Source organism: Simochromis diagramma, unplaced genomic scaffold (assembly GCF_900408965.1).
Source record: "Simochromis diagramma unplaced genomic scaffold, fSimDia1.1 OVJJ01000669.1, whole genome shotgun sequence".
Classification (NCBI taxonomy): domain Eukaryota; kingdom Metazoa; phylum Chordata; class Actinopteri; order Cichliformes; family Cichlidae; genus Simochromis; species Simochromis diagramma.
Genome location: NW_024387458.1, coordinates 3,823,630 through 3,845,359, shown reverse-complemented (window position 1 = coordinate 3,845,359; position 21,730 = coordinate 3,823,630). Strand labels below are relative to the sequence as shown.

General features: G+C 41.3%; 2 protein-coding genes across 5 annotated transcripts in view; both read right to left on the bottom strand.

Annotated features, from left to right (window-relative positions):
* Positions 1-6,191, bottom strand: part of LOC120723039 (inhibitor of nuclear factor kappa-B kinase subunit alpha-like) — a 28,745-nt gene extending 22,554 nt beyond the window's left edge. Inside the window, exons 1-7 of the mRNA XM_040014295.1 lie at positions 5,829-6,191; positions 5,286-5,405; positions 5,033-5,127; positions 2,667-2,784; positions 1,843-1,912; positions 1,669-1,757; positions 955-1,044 (exon numbers count right to left, since the gene is read on the bottom strand). Coding sequence (XP_039870229.1) covers positions 955-1,044; positions 1,669-1,757; positions 1,843-1,912; positions 2,667-2,784; positions 5,033-5,127; positions 5,286-5,390 — 567 coding nt within the window. The 5' untranslated portion in view covers positions 5,391-5,405; positions 5,829-6,191. The remainder of the gene's footprint in view (positions 1-954; positions 1,045-1,668; positions 1,758-1,842; positions 1,913-2,666; positions 2,785-5,032; positions 5,128-5,285; positions 5,406-5,828) is intronic.
* A 3,761-nt stretch (positions 6,192-9,952) lies between these two features.
* Positions 9,953-21,730, bottom strand: part of LOC120723035 (PH and SEC7 domain-containing protein 1-like) — a 94,984-nt gene continuing 83,206 nt past the window's right edge. For all 4 annotated transcript variants that reach the window (XM_040014288.1, XM_040014287.1, XM_040014289.1 and 1 more), the window contains 6 exons: positions 20,926-21,119; positions 18,656-18,726; positions 16,445-16,602; positions 14,750-14,894; positions 14,110-14,253; positions 9,953-14,021 (listed from right to left, as the gene is read on the bottom strand). In XM_040014288.1, the coding sequence (XP_039870222.1) occupies positions 13,758-14,021; positions 14,110-14,253; positions 14,750-14,894; positions 16,445-16,602; positions 18,656-18,726; positions 20,926-21,119 (976 nt within the window). In that variant the 3' untranslated portion in view covers positions 9,953-13,757. The remainder of the gene's footprint in view (positions 14,022-14,109; positions 14,254-14,749; positions 14,895-16,444; positions 16,603-18,655; positions 18,727-20,925; positions 21,120-21,730) is intronic.

Below are 21,730 nucleotides of genomic sequence, written 5' to 3'. Positions count from 1 at the left end.
CATTTTTATGTATTTAATGAAGCCATCCAAAGTGTTATCTTTTGTATTTACACCCTCAATATTATTTCAGAGTTACAGGCTGACTTTGTACGTAGGGGTGAGTTGAAATGTTACCATTTTTATTAGTTTTTACTTTTTGAGCCTTCATGACATCTTTTTCAGAGAAAGAAACAAGATGTAAAAATATAAATAAAAAATAAAATAAATAAACTGCCACTATATCAGGTTAACATCTGATCCAAGTATCACAATCTATAATGCTACAATCTTGGGTTTTTTTTCATAGCCACCTTTGAGCATCAGTATCATGAGATATGTCATCATATCTGTAAGAAAACTGCACCAATTCAATGTTTATGACACAGACAAGAGACGAGCATTGCCACCCTGGATGTATGTTATGTTTTCTGATAGTTCACTGGAGAAAAATTAGTTTTTTAAGGGTTATATCACCATGTGGTTGGTCAACAAGTTACATCATATGACAGGTCTGCTTTTTCACCTACATTGTGATACCAGGCTTGTCTTCTAGCCATGATGTGTTCTAAGTCAAGATAATTTTCTGATATAGTCATATTCAATTATTTAACACTCCTGAATGTAGCCCGTGGCTATGAGCTGAAAAAAAAACACAATACAGGTGTTCACATTTTTAATTTATTAAAAAACTTTTGGTCCTAAAAAGGTTTTTCACAATTCTTTCAGCAAATCAAAGGGCCTAAATTATAGAGCTAGTGTCTCGAGATCAATATACTGATGTTATTACAGAAATCAAGCTGCCTATAAAGAGGTGAGGTGGGAGGCACAGATTGATTTTTCAGAATGACCCTGTTCAGTCATTTCTATAAAAAGGTAGAAAGTAAAGTCAAGGATTTAAAATCTATAATTACTATAACACATAGCACATAACATACACTATCTGAGGATAAATAAATGTTTGCTTTAAGTGTTTACCAGGTACTGAAGTGTGCCAACGAATGAAGTGCACAGACTCCCCTGGTCCAGGTCTTTAGCATAGCCCAAGTCGATAATCTTGTGAACCAACTGCAGAATAAAAAAAAGAGTTTATTTCAGATGAGCAGTCAAACAGAGCGGGCTGTGAATGACAGGGAGACGGGTCTAAATGTGGACATACAAGGAGCAAAGATAGTGAAGGTAGAGGAGTTTAAATACCTGGGGTCAACCATCCAAGAAAAACACACAGTGCACAAGAGAGGTGAAGAAGAGAGTGGAGTGGGTGGAGATGGGTGTCAGGGAGGGTTTGTTTACAAGATGGTAGTGAGACCTGCTGTGATGTCTCAAGACTGTGACACTGACAAAAAGACAGGAAGGCGCGGCGAAGATGTTAAGAGTGACCGGGATAGACAGGATTAGAAACAAGTACATCAGAGGACAGCTCAGAGTTTGAGAGGCAAGGCTGACAAGGGATAGTAGATATATTGGATAAAGGATCCTGAAGATGGAGCTGCCAGGCAGGAGGAAAAGAGGAGGACCTCAGACAAGATTCATGGATGTGGTGAAGGAGGACATGTAGAGGGTTGGTGTGACAGGAGAAGATGCTAAAGATGATATGGAGGCAGATCTTCAGTGGCGACTCTTAAAGAGAGCAGCTAAAAGAAGAAGTAGTCAAACAGAGCAGTCAAAAAAAGGGAAGAGTAGCTGGTTTACCTTCCCGTTGATGTCTTGTAGCACAATGTTTTCCGGTTTAAGATCTCTGTGTATGATCTTGTTTTCATGGAGATACTGGATACCGGATCCTGGAGCAGAAGTCAGACTTAATCAAAGCCAATGACACGTTAAAAGAAGAAATGTCTGAATGAATAAGCCGAACAATGCACATACCAACATCATTAAGTAATGAAAGCACTTCACTTTCTTTCAGACCGCAGCAGTTTTCAGGTTTGCTCAGCACCTGCAAATCAGGAAAAAGAAATCCTATCAGAGCTGCGGTATTTTTTAGAACATGTGACCAAAGGGTGAGAAATGTTCTGAAGAAGTCTGATATGATGTGCTTATTTTCAAATTCTATTTATCTTTGTGTGTGTACTTAATGAAATGTACGTCTTATATAACTCACTTTAAACAATCTTGTTGAAAAGTGCTATTTAGATAACATCAGCTAACTTCACACTATCACTCCATATATTACCTTCTATATATTGGTCACTGTGTGCAGTGGCTTCTATATTTCACACTTTTGATTTTACTTTATGTGAAACTCAGGAGCGGGACCACACTCCAAACACTACCTGCCTCACACACCTGTTTATCATCCTCTTTTATAGGTGCCAGGCTCTGGTCTTGCTCACTGTTTCTCATTAATCTGTTGCCTTTGTTATCTTTAAACATTTTTTTTTCATTATATTTTGAGTTGTGGTCAGGGCTTGTGAAATATGACCCTGGTCAGTGACTTAAATCCACATACCGATAAAGGCTTCTGATCCTTACTTTTAGCCTGAATTTATTCACATTTTGTCACACTGGAGCCACAGAAAGCACGCTGAATTTCCTATTAAAAGCTTGTTCGCTGTGCACTCATGACTGCCCACAAAACTATCACTGGACAGAAAATATTACAGCTCTCTGGCAAAGTCTGCTGCATATTCTTTCTGATTTCTAAACTCTCCAAATAATATCAATCCCATCTAAATGACCCCCCCCCTCACCTTCCTCAGGTCTCCTCTGGAGCAGTACTCCATGGCCAGCAGTGGAAGATCATTTAAGGCTATGGGCTCCACCTCCTCTGGGACCTCCTGGGCTGTCACGATATTGATATGATTTAACCTGAGTGAGAGATATGGAACCACATTACTTTTTAAAGACATCCAGACAGACTTCTGCACAGTCATCCACTGTCTGCATAACAGTGCAACTCATTCTTGCATCTGCAAGCCTGTGGGTTTCACAAATTGATTAATAACTACCAATAACTGTGAAGAAGATCACACTGTATAAAGCCAGAGTTCTCAGAAGGCCCACAACAAGGAACAAGGAAAGAAAGCTCTAGTGCACACTTCATTTTATCTGTTCACACATTGTGTCATGCTGTCTGCTTGTTAAGTCTAACGTCATTCACCATTTCCTTGTGTAAAACTTCCTTCAGCTCCAGATTGCTCCAGCTACAGATTAGTTAGGCTAATATAAGCACATTATCACCATGGAGATGTCAGATGAGGGTTGAATCACTTTTGTTTGTTGCCAGATCAAAGCGGACATCTCAAATGATTTAATATTCTTGGTAATAAATATCCTAAAAGCAGACTTATTAATTTTTCAATCTGCACTCTTCTTCTTTCGGCTGCTCCCATTAGGGATCGACACAGCGGATCATCTGTCTCTATCTAAAACTATCCCTTTCATCTTTTTCTCTCACACCAACCGTCTGCACGTCTTCCTTCATTACATCCATATCTCTCTGTGGTCTTGCTCCTTTCCTCCTGCCTGGCAGCTCCACCTTCAACATCCCTTTTTCCAATATATCCTCTATCCCTCCTCTGCACATGTCCAATCCATCTCAGCCTTGCCTCTAACTTTGTCTTCAAACTGCTCAACCTGAGCAGTCCCTCTGATGTACTCTATTCTAATCCTGCCTTTAACATCTTCCTGTCTTTTGCTTTGTTAGCTGTAATTCCTTCATTGTAAAACAGACTTGGAAGCAAATGAGGATCAGGCTACATCAACAACACAATACATTTAAATTCCTTTGATGCACAGCTTGAGCTGCTGTAAATACTGCACACCTTCATCCTGCAGTGTTAACGAAAACCAGCTTAGCAGGTTTCATATCCAAAAGGTGATCCTCAGCAAAGAATCTGTATCACACTTGGAGCGTACTGCAATTACATGACTAAGACAAAATGTGGTGCTTAAAGTGAATTATACACCAAAACTTTGAGCATAACCTGATATGGAAGCCAAAAAATTAGTCCAGCCAGCTTTGCAAGGTGTGTCGCGTTCACTGTCGCAAAGCTGGCTCTCTTTTTACCTGGTTAGATCACCATGGTAACAATGCTCACTATGGTTATAAGCTGAACATATACCCTTGAGTTTCGGTTTAAAACTCAGCTTACAGCACCACATTTTCACAGATTTTCCAATTTTCAATATGATGAGTATGATACAGATTAGTTTTAGAGTATTAGTATGCAACTTGCTGAGCTGTATTTCATTGACATCACTGAAAAAAAAATAGCATGTATTTATTTGATGATGGAGATAATACATAAATATATTTTTATGCTTTATAAACATCTGCTCATACATCTGTTTTACAATTCAAGAACACAGATTATTCTATTTTACTTTAATGTTGACACAAAATAAAATGATTTCCACAACAGCCGTGACTGTTATGAACACCCTCATTTTGCAATAATGTGTTTTTAACCTTCCAAGAGCTAAAGTGCACATTAGAAATATGTGTGCAAAGAAAGGCTCTTGCAGACACTCCACAGGTCAGGCTTGGTAGTCATGATTTGCAAGTGACTTGGATTAAAGTAAGGATGTGAGCGCCTCACTGTCTCGGATGAGCCCACCCTGGATCCAGTGTAGGACATAGTCAGAACAACTGGAGATACACCAGAATGCAGGAGGGCCAAAACCCCATTCTAGATATTCTGCCAGGGTTTACTTCCCTTGCCTCTTGGGAGCAGTGCCATTTATCCACAACTGGGGTAATATATATTAACTTCTCTCTTGTCCTATTTGCACAACCAGTGATGCATTTTGCCACTTTATTTTTAGTATTCTTTCTAGATCTTTATCCCACACTCATCTAACAACATCTGACTTTAGTAGCCAGCGCTTCATTGGTCAAGAGGAATGAAATTTATCCTGGCTAAATCATCACTGCGATCTTCATCATCTCTGACTGGGGTTTCAGGTTTTGTCAAGCCAGGTAACAAGAAAGCTGAACTTGATTCAAATGGCACTTTTGTGTCACCTTTGTGACACTAAGAAGTGTTACATACAGATGTGACACGTTTAAATAAAAGCCACTAAGGAAGGAAAATAACAAAAAATAAATACCAACTTTTTCATGATCTGGATCTCTCTGCCCCATCTGTCCCTATTCCTTGGTGTAAGCTCCAGGCGACACATTTTTATAGCCAGTTTTTCGTGTGTTTGCTGCAAAACAGACAGCAGACATCCCATTATTATACAAATACAGTCAAGGAAAAGCAGGTGGTGATTACTTCAAAACAGGCCATTTCAATTTCCAGCACCCATATCCTCCTTTCCTAAGTTACGTATAGGGTTAGGAACTCTCCTGGCTGGACACTCACCATATGCTGGTAGAGGTAAACATGGGCAAAGCCTCCCATGCCCAGCCTCTCTTTCAGTTCCCAGTCCCCCAAGTTCTGGTTCTGCCTGAAGGGAGGTCTCTCCATTGTTGTTCACGCAGCCTGTACCGGAGTGTGGGAATTATATTTGAGTCACGCGACAGAAACACAGCAGACCCTGTCAGTTTATTAAGTGACTGCGCTGTTTGGATTATCACATAAACCTATCAAACACAGGGGCAGGGCTACATACTGGAATGGCTGCTAGGCTAATGTCAGCTCGATGATTTAGCATGAAAAACGCTACCACTGACGTTTTGTGGCAGTGTGACACAAGTGGGCTGCCTACTCATAGACAAGACATACCCAACTCAATATACCAGACAACAAGATACACATTTGTTTTTCATAGTTGTCAACAAACAAGCAGCTAGCTAACAGCATAGCCAGCCAGCCAACGGTAGCCCTACTAGGAAATAGACGGAGCCGGTTATTAGCTTCCTTGCGTTAGAAAATGAAGGCTTCTCGGCGCTTTTTGACACTTACCTGTGGTTTCTATGGAAGTGTCATGAGCTGTGTGCAGTAGAAAGGTGTAACTGGAGTGTGTCTTGTTTTCAGGTCAACGCAGCACCGCGACACTGGACTTCCCCACATAAACGTCACCAGAAAGCCCGGCTGTGTCTCTTGAAAATGAAACGAGGGTGCGTTCAAAAAACACAACGCCCACTGCGTTCAAAACACTGTCAAGACTGTGTAAAAGCGGCATTTTGTGTTTATTTTAAGTCGTGTGTTTTTATTCTGGGGTCCAATAGAGTTTTGTTGATTCATAGTTAAACAAAATACGTATTTATACTGCCCCAGAGTCTGCTACGCAGCTCCCCCTGTCCAGCATCTTCCCGAACAGCTCCTGGCTCTTAAAGCCCGCCCCATTAATGCCCACTTTTTCCTGATTGGCAGATTTTGCGGAAGCCTACAGTGGAGTGCTTGTGAAATTACTTTTAAAATAATACTGCCATATTGGTCATTCTTTCAGTTATATTAACTGACTACTGATACATGTGCAAGGTGTTCATTAGTCTGATCTCAATTTATCTGTGACCAAAATCTCTGAGTTATGTTTTTTAGCACTAGAAAGGTGTCTGGTAAGAATATACAACCAATGAAGGTTGGATGGACAGAAACATTGTGATTTAATAAATATTCCAGCTGTAAGTGAGACAGTTGTTTTATGAGGCTTACACCTGGTGCCAGAACTAAAACCTGACATAAACCCAGGCAGGTCCAGCTGTGGCTGTGTGACCAGTCTTATTCTACCAGCCGTTCTTTGGACCACACATGAAGGACGGTTTTCTTTATTTTGTTTTATTTTTGTGTATATGAGGATTTTTTGTTTGTTTTTTGCGTATGTTACTGGGCCAGACCCAATCTGCTTTGTGAGTAAGCTGAGGACACTCAGATTCCTCAGCTGCAGAATTAAAACATTAATTTGAATCTTGTGCATTAGAGTGGAACTTGGACCAAAATGGCAAACTCCCCCAAGAGCCCCAAATGTGTATTTTGTGACCAGCTGGTTTTAATAACACTTAAACCACTGTGAAAAGAGGGGTTGCATAGACTGTTAATAAAAGATGGCAACTGGCTAGATTTTTCAGTCATTTTTCCCTGGAGATGTGTTAATAGAGGCAAAAAACAGTACATTTTAGCTGATAACCGTATAATCAGCTCCTTGTGCACACCAGCGATGGATCTAATACCATAATTAAGATAAAAAGTACATCAACATAAACTCTACTCATTGTGTAAAAGAATCACCTGTTTTAGTGCTGTATTATATTAATGGGTCATTCAAACTCATATATTAACATGTACGCTGTCTTTTAATACTGCAGCTGGTCAAGGTGGAGCAAATTTTTAAAGCACTCTATTTTATAAGCACATTTTTTTGAAGTCTCACATGTGAAATTTGTACAGAAGCATTCAACTAATGCACACGACTAAAGCGCTTAAGTACGGCACTTTACATTCCACGCAATGATGTTCACACGTGCAGTAAACCTTTCAAAACACTTTTATTTTTATCTCCTATGCTTCTCAAAGTGAGAAGCTCACAAACAACATTTCCTTGGTGAGTTATAACAAGGCAGTGACACATGTAGCTCACTGTATGTATAGCATAAAATGAACATCGCCTTATCTGCACCAGTCTAAAAAACACTGAGACGGATCAGACCAGACCTCTACATGTAAAAAGATTCGTATGAGCTGGCTCAAGTCTCTAAAACACGACAGCATACAACAGCATTAAATATAGCCATTCCCTTCATTCACATTGATTAAAAACAAAAAGAGAGAAATGACCATGAGCTCAAGGACAGGGAAAAATGCTGACCTACCTTATATATTAAGCCTTCTTTTAATACTCTAACCATAATATAAATGAAAGCAGGCCGTAATATCTCATGCTTTATTTACATTCAGAAATGAGGCTGTGATGTACAAGTGCACGCTGAAGAGACAGTTTGAGCTGCAGATATCCTACGTCTGTGAACACGGTGCAACACTTTGACTTGAGTATCACGCAGGCGTCATCAAGGGGAACCAGGCATTTCTATGCTAACCAGTGCCATGGAGGACCAGCTGCTGCTCTGTGATGTATGTGAGTGGTGAGAACACATGGAGAGAGGCGGTGGGAAGGGGAAAACTTTGAGATACAGTGAAGACTCTAAACTGCTTTAAATCTGTACTGCATATAAAGCCACAGACGATTAAGTGACTGCTCTCGCTGTTGTTGGTTTGGCTTTGGCACTTTATGGATCGCACTTCAGTGCAGCTCTTTATATCCCCCAAACAGTCGGTTAATAAATGGTGAAACTGATCTGGCCACAGAGTTGGCAATAGTATGGAGGCTATGTGCACCGATAACTGCATTAACGATAGCAAAACACAGCAGCTGATAGAGGAGTTCGACCTCAGTAAAGTAACATTGAGCTAATATTTGAGGTTAAAGCTGGCCTAGGACACTCTTGTGAAAGAGATTTTATGAGTTTAAGATTCACCACCAACCGGTTGCAGCAGATAGCCGCCCCTCCCTAAGCCTCTTCTCCCTCTAAGTTTCTTCCTGTTAAAAGGGAGTTTTTCCTTCCCACGTTTGCCAGTTTTTCCTTTCCACGGTTGTTGTGATTTGGTACTATATAACTAACATTGAATCAAACTGAGTTTAATTCTTAGTTACCTTTCAACTATTAAACTCTTTTGAATGTCAGCACTGTTTTTGTTGATTGAATGAAAGGCTGCCCGGGTTAAGGCATCAGATGAGGCATGCAGCTGATATGTTGCTTGGTTAAGGGTTAATTTTGGTTTAAATCTGGTGCCAGAACCAGTTTAGGATCAGTTGGGTGACCGCCCAGGGCCCTGCTGCTCTGACAGGTCAAATCATGTTGTCATTTATATTTAAAAATATAAATGTTTTTGCATCGAGTCTGTGGAGCCCTAAAACTTGAAAAAGATGATATTTATTGTTATGTTGTGCAGACAGCAGTGCTGGATTACCAAAATTAGGTTGAATGGGCCACTGCCCCAAGAGTCCCCAAACCCACGAGCTTCCAGGTGTTTCATTATTATACTCATATATTGGAGAATTTGCACCATTAACAGGGTAATCTGGCCTCTAAGCACAAAATGGAGAGCTTCTGATTGAATTTCTGATCAACCATTTGAGGGCATATCATAAAATATTAGCATAAAGGTACGAAAAAGCTATTGAAAACTCTTCCCTCACATTTAAGCAGAAAATCCTCACATTTAAAAAGTGAAATTTCCTTCAGCTCTCCTGTTATTTGAGCCTAGACATCAGAAGCAGCAGTTGACAGAGAAAACAGAAATTTGAATACATCTTTATAAAAATAGCACAAAATTCATGTGCAGTTTGGCTGCTTGTTATGAGACACGTACATTGTCAACACAGACGAACTAAAATGACTAAAACTCACACACAAAAAACATTTACTTTTAGGGTAACATAGATAACAGTTTCTTGTGTATGCAATAACAAGAGATGTAGATTTTCGAGATAAAATCTGACAAGTGTTTTCACATTTTATCTGTGTAGACCTATTATGCTTTTCCTTATTTACTGTTATTTATATTCTGTTTGAATGATGGATGCTCATATCAAACACGGACATAGTTTCAAAATATTTCGGCCATTATTTGTATAAATCAACCAAATCCAAAGTGGCTGCTGATACTCTTAACTCTGTGATTCCTAATGAGGTGAACTGAGCACAGAAGCCCCGCCCACCTGCTGTGGCGTAAAGTGTTACGACAGGCAACCAATAAGGAGGAAGGTATCCTCTGTCTAAAACTGTTTTATTTTCAGACAGAGGATGCCTTCCTCCCCAAGGGCCCAGTATCAGCTAAACCAGGATTATTGTTGAGCTCTGGATCATGCAAAGCTACACTAGTTAAGTCTAAGACTGAAGATATATAGCTGTAAATGAGCAGAATAGGTCAGTGTTAAGGTACTCATTGTAAGTCTGGCTGCTTATTGACAGTTTGGCCACATAACAGACAGCAAACATTACTAATAACACACAAGTATAAAGTCTGTAAAGTTACACGAAATGTACAGGAGGTCAGTTATGGCAACAATATACACATAAAACCTTTTAATACCACCAGCGCGCGCAAAGGTGCAGACAAGAGAAGCAGGCAATGAGCTTTAAATGAAATAAGCTGCTGAAAATTGGGCATAAATGTCTTTAAACTGCTTCTTCTGTCTTACAAAAAGCCCCCAAAGCAAGTAAAAGTGTCACATAAGACAAAGAAAAGACATAAAGGCTGATGACTTCTGGGGAGGATGCTGCCTTAAAATGACTCACATGACAGTCAATAACCAAAAATTCTGGGTAGATTCAGCTTTACGCTGCAGGTATCTACATGATTAACAGACTTACACCGTGACACGCTTAAGCCTGAATATTCAATCATCTGTTCTAGAAACTGTACAGCTTTAAACAACACATTTGGCGCTGGATAAAAGTCAGATGGTCTGGAAGGCTCTCTGCAGCCTTTCACATAAGCACACACTCCCAAAACACACTCAGACTTGACATCCGTAGTTACAATACAAACAGGTCCTATCTCATTTAGCCCTGCAATACCCGCCCCCACCAACCTGCTCGGGCGAGCGGGTGACGCCGTGCATATTCACTGCAGGTGCAGCAGGTGTGATTATGGCTGAAAGAACATGGGTGAATGCTGACAGCTCTCCCTGCTGGTTGGACGCTGGCACTGCAGCTGCTCAAGGTGTCGTTTTAAAGCCTGAGTAATAAATGGCTGTGCATTAATAATGCTATGAAGTGTATATGGCTACCAAACATTATGTGGTTCCATAATTAGATCAGTCCGCCCACACACAAACACATAATCACACTCACTCCTGAATAAGGAGTTTCTTTGTCTTCTTCTTTTTTACATTCTGTTTTCATTCTTTTTTCCATGCATCTTTTACAACAGTATCAGCCCTGATCCAGTTTGAATCGTGCCATTAGCTCATGGCAAACAATGAGACATTATAAGAGAGAGAAGCCGTGGCACTCAGAGTTCCCGGAGAGATATGAGCCAATCGTTTTGTTGCATCACACATATTAACGGTAAAGTTTTGCTGCTGTTTCAGCTGTATCCTGGCAGGAGGTTTATCTTCTATGTATTGTAGAAAAATGTGTGAGCACTTGCAGTGCTATTCAGTGCTCTGTTAGGATAATCAAAGACTTTTTTTTTTGTTTTTGCACTTTTGGATTGAGCCCTTTTTGAAGTCAAGTGTAAAGTCGCCAAACTTTTGAAGCATTTTTTCAAAATGAGATTTGACTAAATATCCAGTTTTTCTGTCTCTGTGACGCAATTATTAAATTTAAAGCCCTTTATCCTTTCATTCAGATTGCAGAGCTGATCTGGGGGAGTTATTCCACTTTCTGTTAATACTCTTGTAGAGAAATTTAATGCGATTCAGGAAGGAATGCAGAAGGGGCACTCTTGAGAAAGTCCTTAATGAATTAGAGGTAAAATTAATATGTACACTTGCTTCTAGACAAAGGAAAATACAAAACACACTTCTTTTAGTTTTTAGAAATATAGTACAGATAACATGTCTGCAAATAAAATATGCTTCCAATTTATTTTTCCAGAAAGACTAAAACTGTCAATTAACTGCTGACATTTTGCTAACGCATGCTGATTGGTGGGACAAGGATTCACCACACGCACGCTGCAGTCACTGACTGCATTTTCCAGGCTTCCTGTTTGAAATCAAATTCACAGATTCCATAAAGTGACTCAGGGTAGTTTTTACATCTCTAATAAAAAAATAATAATAAGATAAAAATAGTAAAAAACTGAACTATAGATTAATCTCTTCTTTCAAAAACATAACAATAACAAATGTTTACACCACAAAATTTGCTGTTTTGGCCTCCGTAGATCCCCAATCATCATGGATTATCTCACAAGTGCCCCTATGAAACAGGAAGTGCAGAGACTATGAGTTCAAGTATTTAGAAGATCTTTGGATCTGCAAAATTTCACCGGTGTTGTGGCGAGTTTATCTACTCTTCATCGTAGAAAAGAGGAGAGTACTTTTCTTGGCTTATGGTATTGACAGCATAAGTCTATGGTGGGTTAAACAGAGATGTTAACAGTGTTGGGTAGAAGGAGTGTAACTGTTAAACCTAATATTTTGACCGGTTTCTTTAAAAGTCCAGTTGATGCGTCTCAGAGACCACTAAATCAGAGTTAAGGCTCTCTCCCTAATTCATTTTATTTGGGGGGATTAACTAAACTGCCCGGGGGGTGTTACCAAGCTGGCTGCTGACTCTCAAAGGACCTCGAGCATGATCTGTCTTTGGAGTAGTTCCCACTGGAGCTTAAATCCTCACAAGAATTTTCTTTTTACACTAAAATCCTGCAAAAAACTCACCCTTACTAATCTTTGATAGACTTATTTTGATAATATTCATAAAGTTTGTAAGAAAAAATAAAATAATGTGATTACCAAGTAGCGATTTCCAGACTTGTGTGTGTGTATACCCAATGCAGCTTCTCATGAGTGTGCTGAATATATTGTAAATATACTGTCATATATACTACAATATATGGTGCGTTATATACAACATATCCTGGATGTTTACAAAGAGATATTTCATCATACACTTGACATACACATGAAGTTCAACACCAACAAATGACTGTAAAATACTGTAAAAATATCGAAAAACAAAGAACATTCAGGGTCTGTCCAGTGAGTCGGGTTTATAAGTACAGATGAAGATTACACGTGTTGGGTATGGCACTGGCATGAGGAGAGTGACTGAACGAACCTGCTCCCCACCCCTCACCGAGAGCAGCTTCTCCGCTCTCAGATTTTTGCCTTCAAAGTAGTAAAAAGCCCTAAAAGAAGCAGTGCTGGATGCAGGCATGCGGATCACTGCAGAAAACAACATTCGGCCAAGAAAGAGAACATAAGCACATCACAGGACAGAAGCAAAAAGCAAGAGATGCTCGAGTTCAAGTAGAGCAAAAAAAAAGAAGAAAAAAGACCTCTTTCTCTTTGTGTCATGCAGTGTTTTGCTGCATATCAGGAGGACTGTGAACTCCTGCTGACGTCGTCGCCTCTAGTTGGCCGTCAGCGGCTAGAGAAAGGAGGAAAGACGAGCTGCACGCAGCGGCCACGTCGCATACTGCAGCCGCACACTTATTTAACTGGAAACCACCTTCAGCGAAACATACAGGAGCTGAAAGCTGGAATTTACAGCTCCTGTGTGGAATGTGAACACACCGTGGTGGGAAAAAAAAGGAGCTGGAATGTAATGGCTCCGTAGACCTGGTGATGTTTCCTAAGTTTTTTGTTTTTTTAAATTATTATTACAGCGCTTCACCTCAAGAGCGGCGGCAGAAATTCAACAGAAATCAAATCATCAGTCGTCTATAATGTGATGACAATTCAAAGTGTGTGTAAACATGTTTGGTCCCAAAAAACGGAGTGTAAGGTCAAGAAAAAAGGTGTGAGAACGCGGCCGGAGGTGCCTTGAAAGAACAAAAGGGGAAGAAAAAACGGAAAGGATGCTGGATGTAGGTCCCTGTGCGCTGCCCCGTCCGATCCGTAAGCAGCCTCTCTGCCTCACAGTCTGCTGCGGCACCCAGCGTACGTTCTCAAAGACACCTCGTCTGCAGATCCATGACCTCCCAGCGCTCCCTCCCACCTCCTGCACTAGCCTGTCTGCCAGTCACAGGATCTGCACCTCCTCGGTTAGATGAGAAGATTGGGGTGCCGGGTAGGGCCTCGTGTTTTGGGGGAAGGCGTGGGGTAGACCCTCACTCCTGCTACCCCCTTCAAGCAGAGCTCCAAACAAAACCTCTGCAGGGAGACAGCCTGCCGCTGGCAGTGCAACGCCGTGCCGCTCCCGGCGCCCCCGCCCCGTCTCACTTCTTGACGGCCTGTCGGTAGCTGTGTCTCTGGCCTTCCTGCCGCTGCTTGCTGCTGCAGCCGCTGGCTTTGCTGCTGTTGCCGCCGTCCCTGGTGCTGCTGGCCAGGCTGGCCTGGCTGCTGTCCTGCAGCGTGGGGCTGGAGTGAGCCCTCTGCAGCCCGTTGTCCTCCAGAAGCTGAGACTCGAATACAGACAGGTCTTCCTCGCCGCTTCGGATTTTAGCTCGCAGCAACATGACGTAGGTCCCGTACCGCGTTTTCTATAAAAAAAGAAAAGAAGAAAATCTAAATTTAAGGCGAGACAGTTTCATGTAAATACTCGATTCCTCATTCGTGAATCCAGCTCACCTCAAAGTCCAGGTACTCATCTCGCTGGCGGTATTCTTCCAGCTCGCGTCCTTTCACCTTGCGGTCAGGTGGATAAGAGCGCAGCTCAGCCAGTTCAGTGGAGATGGCTCTGAATCGAGCTTCATGGGATCTGACCTGCTCCTCCTGAGAGCACAGAGTTAAAACCAAGATTATGAGAGGAAAAACTTAAAACCCTGACCCAGAGGTGGAACTGATTTCCTGGTTGAGCATTTTATTGGTATGGTTTGGGTCTACTTGTATTTTTTTTCTATTGCCACCGTAAAACAAGGGAACTGCTTTCATACCCCTGTTGTTTCTCACAGACAGTAATTATAAAGTTACGTTTTCCACCTGTGAAAGGTGAAGACAGCGTACAGTCTGCTCCTGTATTTGTGAACTAAGGTTTAACTAAGAGACCATGTGACTCCACGTGGGGTTCTTAAGCTTTTGCACAATCAGACTTTTCTTTTTCTACAACTTCAAGAGTCGCCCCCTGCTGGTCATTAATGGAGGCTTAGGTCATTAATGGAGGCTTAGGCCACTTTAAACCACTTAAACAGAAGCTACGCCCATCTTTTATTTACTTTGATATACTCAGAGTGGAATCAGCCGCCTGTCAGACTCATTAAAGTTAGGATACCTCGGACAGTTTCGACATCGTCCCCGGCAGGAGTGGCCGGCTGAACTTCTTCTGCGAGCCGATGGCTGCTGGAAAAGGAGGAGATGAGAACATGGCGGCCACTGTGTTAATCCGTGTGATCCAAGACTGCATCTGCTCCGCGTTCCTGAGATGATTAACACAGACACATGCAGACACACACGATTAATTACAAACAAGTCTTAAACTCCAAAACACATACAGTACAAATGCTTCTCCTCTGCGATGCCCGCTCACATCCGCTCATGGCTGGTTTACAACATCAAAGGGATAATTATCAGAGAAAGCAGCGCTGCTGTTAACAAAGAAATTATTTTGGAGCCAATTAACAGATGAGAGAGAGAAAAAAAGTCCTGTTTTACATTAACAGGCCCATTAAGAGCCCGAGTAATATCAGATCGAATCAGACAGCATCGCTTAAATCATCAGGGAGAGATGGGCGGAGAGAGAGACGAGGAGAGGAGAAAGGCGCAGAGAGGGGTACAGTATCTGGGACAAATGCAAGCTGCAACTGGAGCACAGAGCCGGTCCTCCTGGGGCCTGAAACATGTGGCCAATCATGTGCCACTTCCTGGATCCTGCTAAGACACACACACACAGACACACACCTTCACCTTCATCGCGCATCCTCTCCATGTATCACTAATCTGTAAGCACATGAGTGCTGCTGAGGGTGGACATTCAGCTGTTATCAGCAGCACTATATGGCCAGAAATATGTGGACACCATAGTATTGTGAACCGAAACAGCCTCTACTCATGCCATCGGTTCAATAACCCCAAATCCCAGCTTTGGTTTTGTAGGATGGTTGGATTTTACTGATTAATTTTAAAGTGCATCTGGGTCAGAGCAGAAATGTTGACTCCTTATAAGCCAGCGCACAGCCTTATTCTTCAGGTGGATCTTTCTGTCTGTTCCAAAAGGCTTGGCAAGGGTGTAATCAGGGTCCCCGGCTTTAAAAGGACCTACCTGAGGAGCAAAGGCTTGAAGAATGATTTGCCTCATAAAACACACCTTTACTGACTTCTATTTTATGTGATACTGCATTTGAGTTTCCTTTTAATCATGTTTTATAGCCCTTTTTACCATTTATGTATTGTTTTCGATTGGCACTTATCTTCACTGTGCAGGGTTTGCGACACCTCTCGCACTACGGTAGCTGGAATAGACTTCAGAATTAATCACGTAAGTTCATGACTTTATGCAGTTCAGATTTCCACGTGACATGAAGTGAAACAGAACAAAGGCTGAAAGCAAGTTCAGGCTTGCAGCTTGAGCTGTGCTGTGTCACATACCAAACCTCCTCCCCCCTCTGGAATATCAGCGCAGCTCTTTGCTTGCATCGCTTCCTGCAGATTCAACCCCTCCACCACCCCAACATCCACCAGTATCTGTTCATGTGGGCTCATGTAGTTAAAAACAGGGGTGTCCACATACTTTTGATTGTTCAGTTTAACATTGCCAGAGACGGCAAGTCAGCACTAAGAGAAGAGTGGAATAAAACATGGGTGTTTCTTATTTGTTCTTTTTTTTAGCTGTCTGAATTTTCTGCTCTGCTGCAGATGTTGCTCTGCTGCAGATGTTGCACAGCTGTCCACGCTGCTCAGCGTGGGAGCTATAAATCGTACAGTCTGTGCGTTTGTTCAAGCTCAGCGAGAAGAGCATAAAGAGACTCACGGCGCTTGGAAGAGATACACCCTCCAGTCCGCCGTCCGCAGGTAAAACACGTTGGGTCTCTTGCTGTAGTCTGAAGCTTTCATTGCCAGAGAGTGATGGATGGACACGGCGTTCTTCAGGTCCTCATCAGAGAGCTGCTTATCGGGCCTGTACTCCCCCTGGAACGACAGGTATAAAGGAGAATGGTGTGTTGCGGTGCAAACGCTCATTAAAGATGCTGACTATGATCATATTTTATTGGAGGAGTGGGTGACGCTTATACACATTTACATGAAGCAACTGATATTGCTCTGAATGTGAGCTCTGTAGGCATCTCTCATCAGGTTTTTTTTTAACTTTTAGTCTAGTTTTAATTAGTTTCTTGTTTCTTGTTGTTTGTCGCAGCTATGCAGAGATCAGTGCCTCCTCAGGCAGGTTGTATTGACCTTATTATTATTATTAATACTTAAAATAGTTATTTCCTACATATTTTTATTTTATTATGGTTAGTTTTGCATGTACACAATCACCATTCGATTTAGTTTTGATTTTCTTTAAAGGTCTAGTTTTCTTTTCTTTTCTTTTTAAATTTCTGGTAAACAATATGTGTTTTAACTTTTAGTTTTAATTTTTTAAGTTTAGTTAATTATTAAAAAATCGTTCAACAGTAAGAATAAAAATATAAAATATATATTTGATACCTTATTTGAGTTGAAGATATTTTGGTTTCATGACAGACGTATACGTTTTCGTTAAGGAAGAACAAAGCTGTGGACATAAACTTCTCAAATTATTTTTAATTTGATAAAAAAAAGTTATTTTTTAAATATTACTTGACTCATACCTCAGCTAACTTTAAAGGCTTGAGTTTTGACAGTTCTCATATCTAAACTGAAGCACTAGTGGAAGATTCTTTTTACCACGACAAAGTCTGAAACAATTTAATTTAACTTAAAAACATCCAAATTAATTATTTTGATTCGAATGCATACGTCTACAAATCATACTGACAAAGTGTCACGTTCTCCATTAAGTTTTTATTTGATAAAGCTGATCTCACAAAGGTTTATTAGATGTTAATGTATTTACTTATGCTCACATTCACCCCTACAGCCAACATTTACCCACCAGTTAACCTAACATCCATGTTTCTAGGAGAACAAACAAACTCAATACCTGGCTGCTGGATTTGAGCCTGAAATCTTCTTGCTGTGGGTTTGAACCACCGCACCGCCCTAGGCCTAAACGTGCTAATGGATATTATTCCTCCACATCACATATGTGACCTTTATAAAAAGTAAATATTTCCGCACTTTTAGTTCTATAACAATGGCATGAAAACACAATTAATAGCTCTGCATATAGCATAATTAGTCACATGTAAAAAAAAGTGTTTAATTACAAGTTTATGTTATTGTCTAAAAAAATAAGAAACGTGGTTTTGAATAACTCTATAAAGCATTATTATCACTTTGACCTTCAAATTAATCTATTGATCTTGAAGGAGAGGTCAAAGGTCACTGTAAATCCTTACACAGGACTTGTGTAATGAGCCTTCAATTAACCTTGAAGACCTTAGTGAAAAAACCTCCGTAAAAATAAAGTTCAGTTATTATTTTAGAGAACAGAGCCACAGCATCCCTACAGGCACAATTTTCTCTGCATTCAGGGGGAATTTGGAGCAGCAGTGGCCTGTTATGTTGGCAGAGGTTACCCAGGCCCACCGCCGCTCCGTATGGGTCCTCTGCACGGTGCCAAGGCCCGGCCTGCACGAGGACATTATGTCACAGCAACATGTATTCGTGTAAACAGGAAGTAGGCACCAAAACGTGACTCTAAAGGACAGATTGCTTCTTGAGCTGTCAGTGCAAAGCTGCTGCTTTTTTCATTGCTGATATTTTGCTTAAATAAATCAATAAATCATCTTAAGAGCTCGTTTGCAGGCAGGCAGTCAGGCAACATTTGGTGCAGAACTTTTTTGTTGTTGTTTGGTTTCTAAAGAGACGTTCACCGCAGGGATAAAGATCCACCTTCTGTTAAAAATCTGCTGCTGGCATGAAAGTAAGACAGGATGTTTATGGAGATGCAGTCAACCGTTCTTTAAAAGGTTGAATAATGAATATCAAACAGTGGCTGTTGCAAATTGTTTCTCACTCAGCCCTTTAGATTTTATTTATTTATTTATTTATTTAGTTTTTATAACTAAACATATGTCTACTGTGTGAAACTTACTTTTTGCAGGTAGAGGATTAGCCCTTTAAGGATGGCATAGAAAGTCTTCCACCCTCTCTTCCCTCTCGGTGCTGCGAGGAGCAGAAAACATTAAATGTTAATTACAGACTTCCAGTCATAGATACAAAGTTACATCGTGCTCTTAGCTTTGCAGCACTAAGTCAGAGGTGCATCCAGGAAACCTTCAATCAAAACTGCACATGTAACCCAGTGTCGTCTGTTCCCAGATAGTCCACACATTATGGTATAATCTGGGCCACTTATGGCACTTGATTTCGTTTCGTTGTTTGGGCTAGGTGTGGCCTAAAGGTCACGAGGTGGGCTCGACTTGAGTTACAGGAACTTTTGGGGAGAGCTGACACACCTAACATTTAACCCTTATACTGTGAACACACAGCACAGAAAACTGCCAGTCTGGGGCACACTTGTTGCTATCTGTGTTGTAGTGGCTGTCCGCATAATTAAATCCAACACACAGACTTCCCTGCCAGAACATCACAGTTATCAGTCTCACATTCATCTGGTCTATTACTGACATATTTGAAAATCTTGTTTGTGCCACTCTCATAAACATCTTTATGACTGAGTGCTACAAAGTGCTTCATGCAACACGCCTCATTCACACCCATTCATGCAAGCCCGTTTTTCCATGCCTTTTCTTACTTGGTGATTTCTATCTAACATTCACACACATTGACACTCTGATGGATGCATCGGAGAGCATCCATCAGGGGTTATTATCCAGTCTGCGTGCCAAAGGATACTTGGCACGCAGACTGGAGCAGCCTGGGATTGAACCACAGCTCCAGCCACCCCACATTACCCACACTTAGCTGAAAGTAATGCACTCTAGTCACTAATCTGTGATTTCCCTCAACTAAATCTGGTGTATAATTTATATATTATATTGTATTTTTGGTGTTTTTCACTGTAGTGAGAGGCCCCAGTCCTAACTCATCTCATATGGATTTGATTTGTGTTTTGAGGGCCCACCCATATTTGATTTGACTTATTTATCTAGTTTGAAATATTTTTAACCTTTATTTAACCAGAAAGTGACTGACCGAGTGCTCAGGGCTGACATAGGTGGCATTACGCTAGCATATTATTAAATGGTGGGAGTAAGCAGAGATCCAGGAGAAAACCCAGGTAAACATAAAAGCCTCCTGCCGAGGCAAAGGTGCAAACTGCTGATATGTTGACATGTTTTAGTGCCTAGACCTAACCAATATCAGGTGCCTTCAACACAATTCAAAGAAGTTGATAAGGATGCAGGTGGACACAGCCATGACCTGCCGGATCACTGACAACCGTGATCTGACAGACATCTGCATCACCCGCAGAAATTCTCAGACTCCGTGGGTTGTGTCAACAGGGGTGAGGAGACTGGAAACTGGTGAACTCCACTGGTTTCGAGTGGTGCAGTAATAACAACCTCCTCCTGAAACGTAGCCTATATTAAAGAGATATGCCTCCGAAAATCTGCCACTAAGATCTGCCAGATCCCTGCACTGAAAATGTAGCAGACTCTACTTTTTGAGGAAGCTTAGATGTTTTAATGTATGCAGTAAATTGTCATCAAACTGAGTGTTTTCAGCAGCAGGCTCATTCAACTCAGTAAGGTACAAAAAGACTCGTGTCTGTCCAGGTGGAGGACGCTTGCACTGGACAACGCACACCCTAATTATCATGTTCACACTCTTCCCTACAGGGAGAGCCTAAACCTAACCAACTGGTTTTGGAGTGAAAACCTATCTAATGTGGAACCTGGCGCATCAAGGCACCAGCACCAACGACTAGCAGCAAAGTACATGCTCTGGGGGGAAATCGCACTTAAACGGAGGTCAATATTGGTTACTTTTTATGTATATATATTCATAATATGTGCAAATGATTTCATCTGATTGTGACTCATTAATGAAGCGAATAACGGAGGTCTTTGCTTTCTGTATTCCCTCAGATCAATTCATTGTTTTAAATTCAAATACCAGCCTAAATGTTGTTGAATAATAAAGCTTATTTTAAAGACATTTGAGTGATTAATGTGACATTTAATGCTGGTTGTTTTTCTTGGAATTAAAGCATTAAAATCCCAAATCCTCAGCATGTGTTAGTCTGTGCCGTTGAAGAAAAACCATCTCGCTTTGGAGTACAAACACTCCACACAGGATGTGCTCTACATGACATGACCTACAGTTTCACTTATGATGCTCTGGGCAGCAGCCAAATGTTTCAAAGCATTGTCTAAATCTGAACTTTGTAACTCGTACTTCTCTTTCCGTCTGAGTCGGCGTGGACTTTGCGAACCAGGAATCCGTTCTTGTACAGCAGCATTCCGGTGGGCTGCAACTCATCCGACAGGGGCTTCCCGCTGCTGCCCACCCTCTTCATCGATCTGGAGGAGTTGGAGTCACACAGGCTGTCCCCGAGCTCCGAAAACGACTTCCGCAGCTCTTCCTCATCCCTATGAGGAGGAAAAAAAAAACAGTTCAGACTCCATGGTGATCAACACTTATGTGTCATGTCTCATTAGCATCGCGAATAAACACATCATCATGCATCCTGTCCATTTGCCTCACACTCAGCACAGGACATGAGGTCCGGAGATTTCACACACGTACACATGAGTAATATCGCTGTCCGCTGCTGGTGTCTTGGCACAGCTTCTGCTATTCAAGACATTTACAAAGCATCATCTCGCTGGGGGAAACCAGAGCGAACAAAGTTTTCTTCAAAGCTTTAATTGAGTGTTTTCCTCTCGCCGTTCTCGCTGTGCTCCTGTTCTCCTCAGAACAGAAGTCCACTCTCCTTGATCAAAAAATACCACAGGAAAAGAGTGACACCATCTATCTTGCTCCTGCTTTGAGGTGAAAAACAGGGGCATCTTTACCCAGAGGGACAGCTGCTCTCAGAGATGCCGACACATCACACAGAGGATGCTACAAAACGCTGAGGCTTTAAAGCCTCCTCAAAAAGCTAAGAAAGCATAAACCCTTATTCTGTTTTTAAAATGTAAAAATCTCATCAAAAGCTGCAAAGTCATTCAAATTCAAGATTGAGCATCAAAGATTTTTT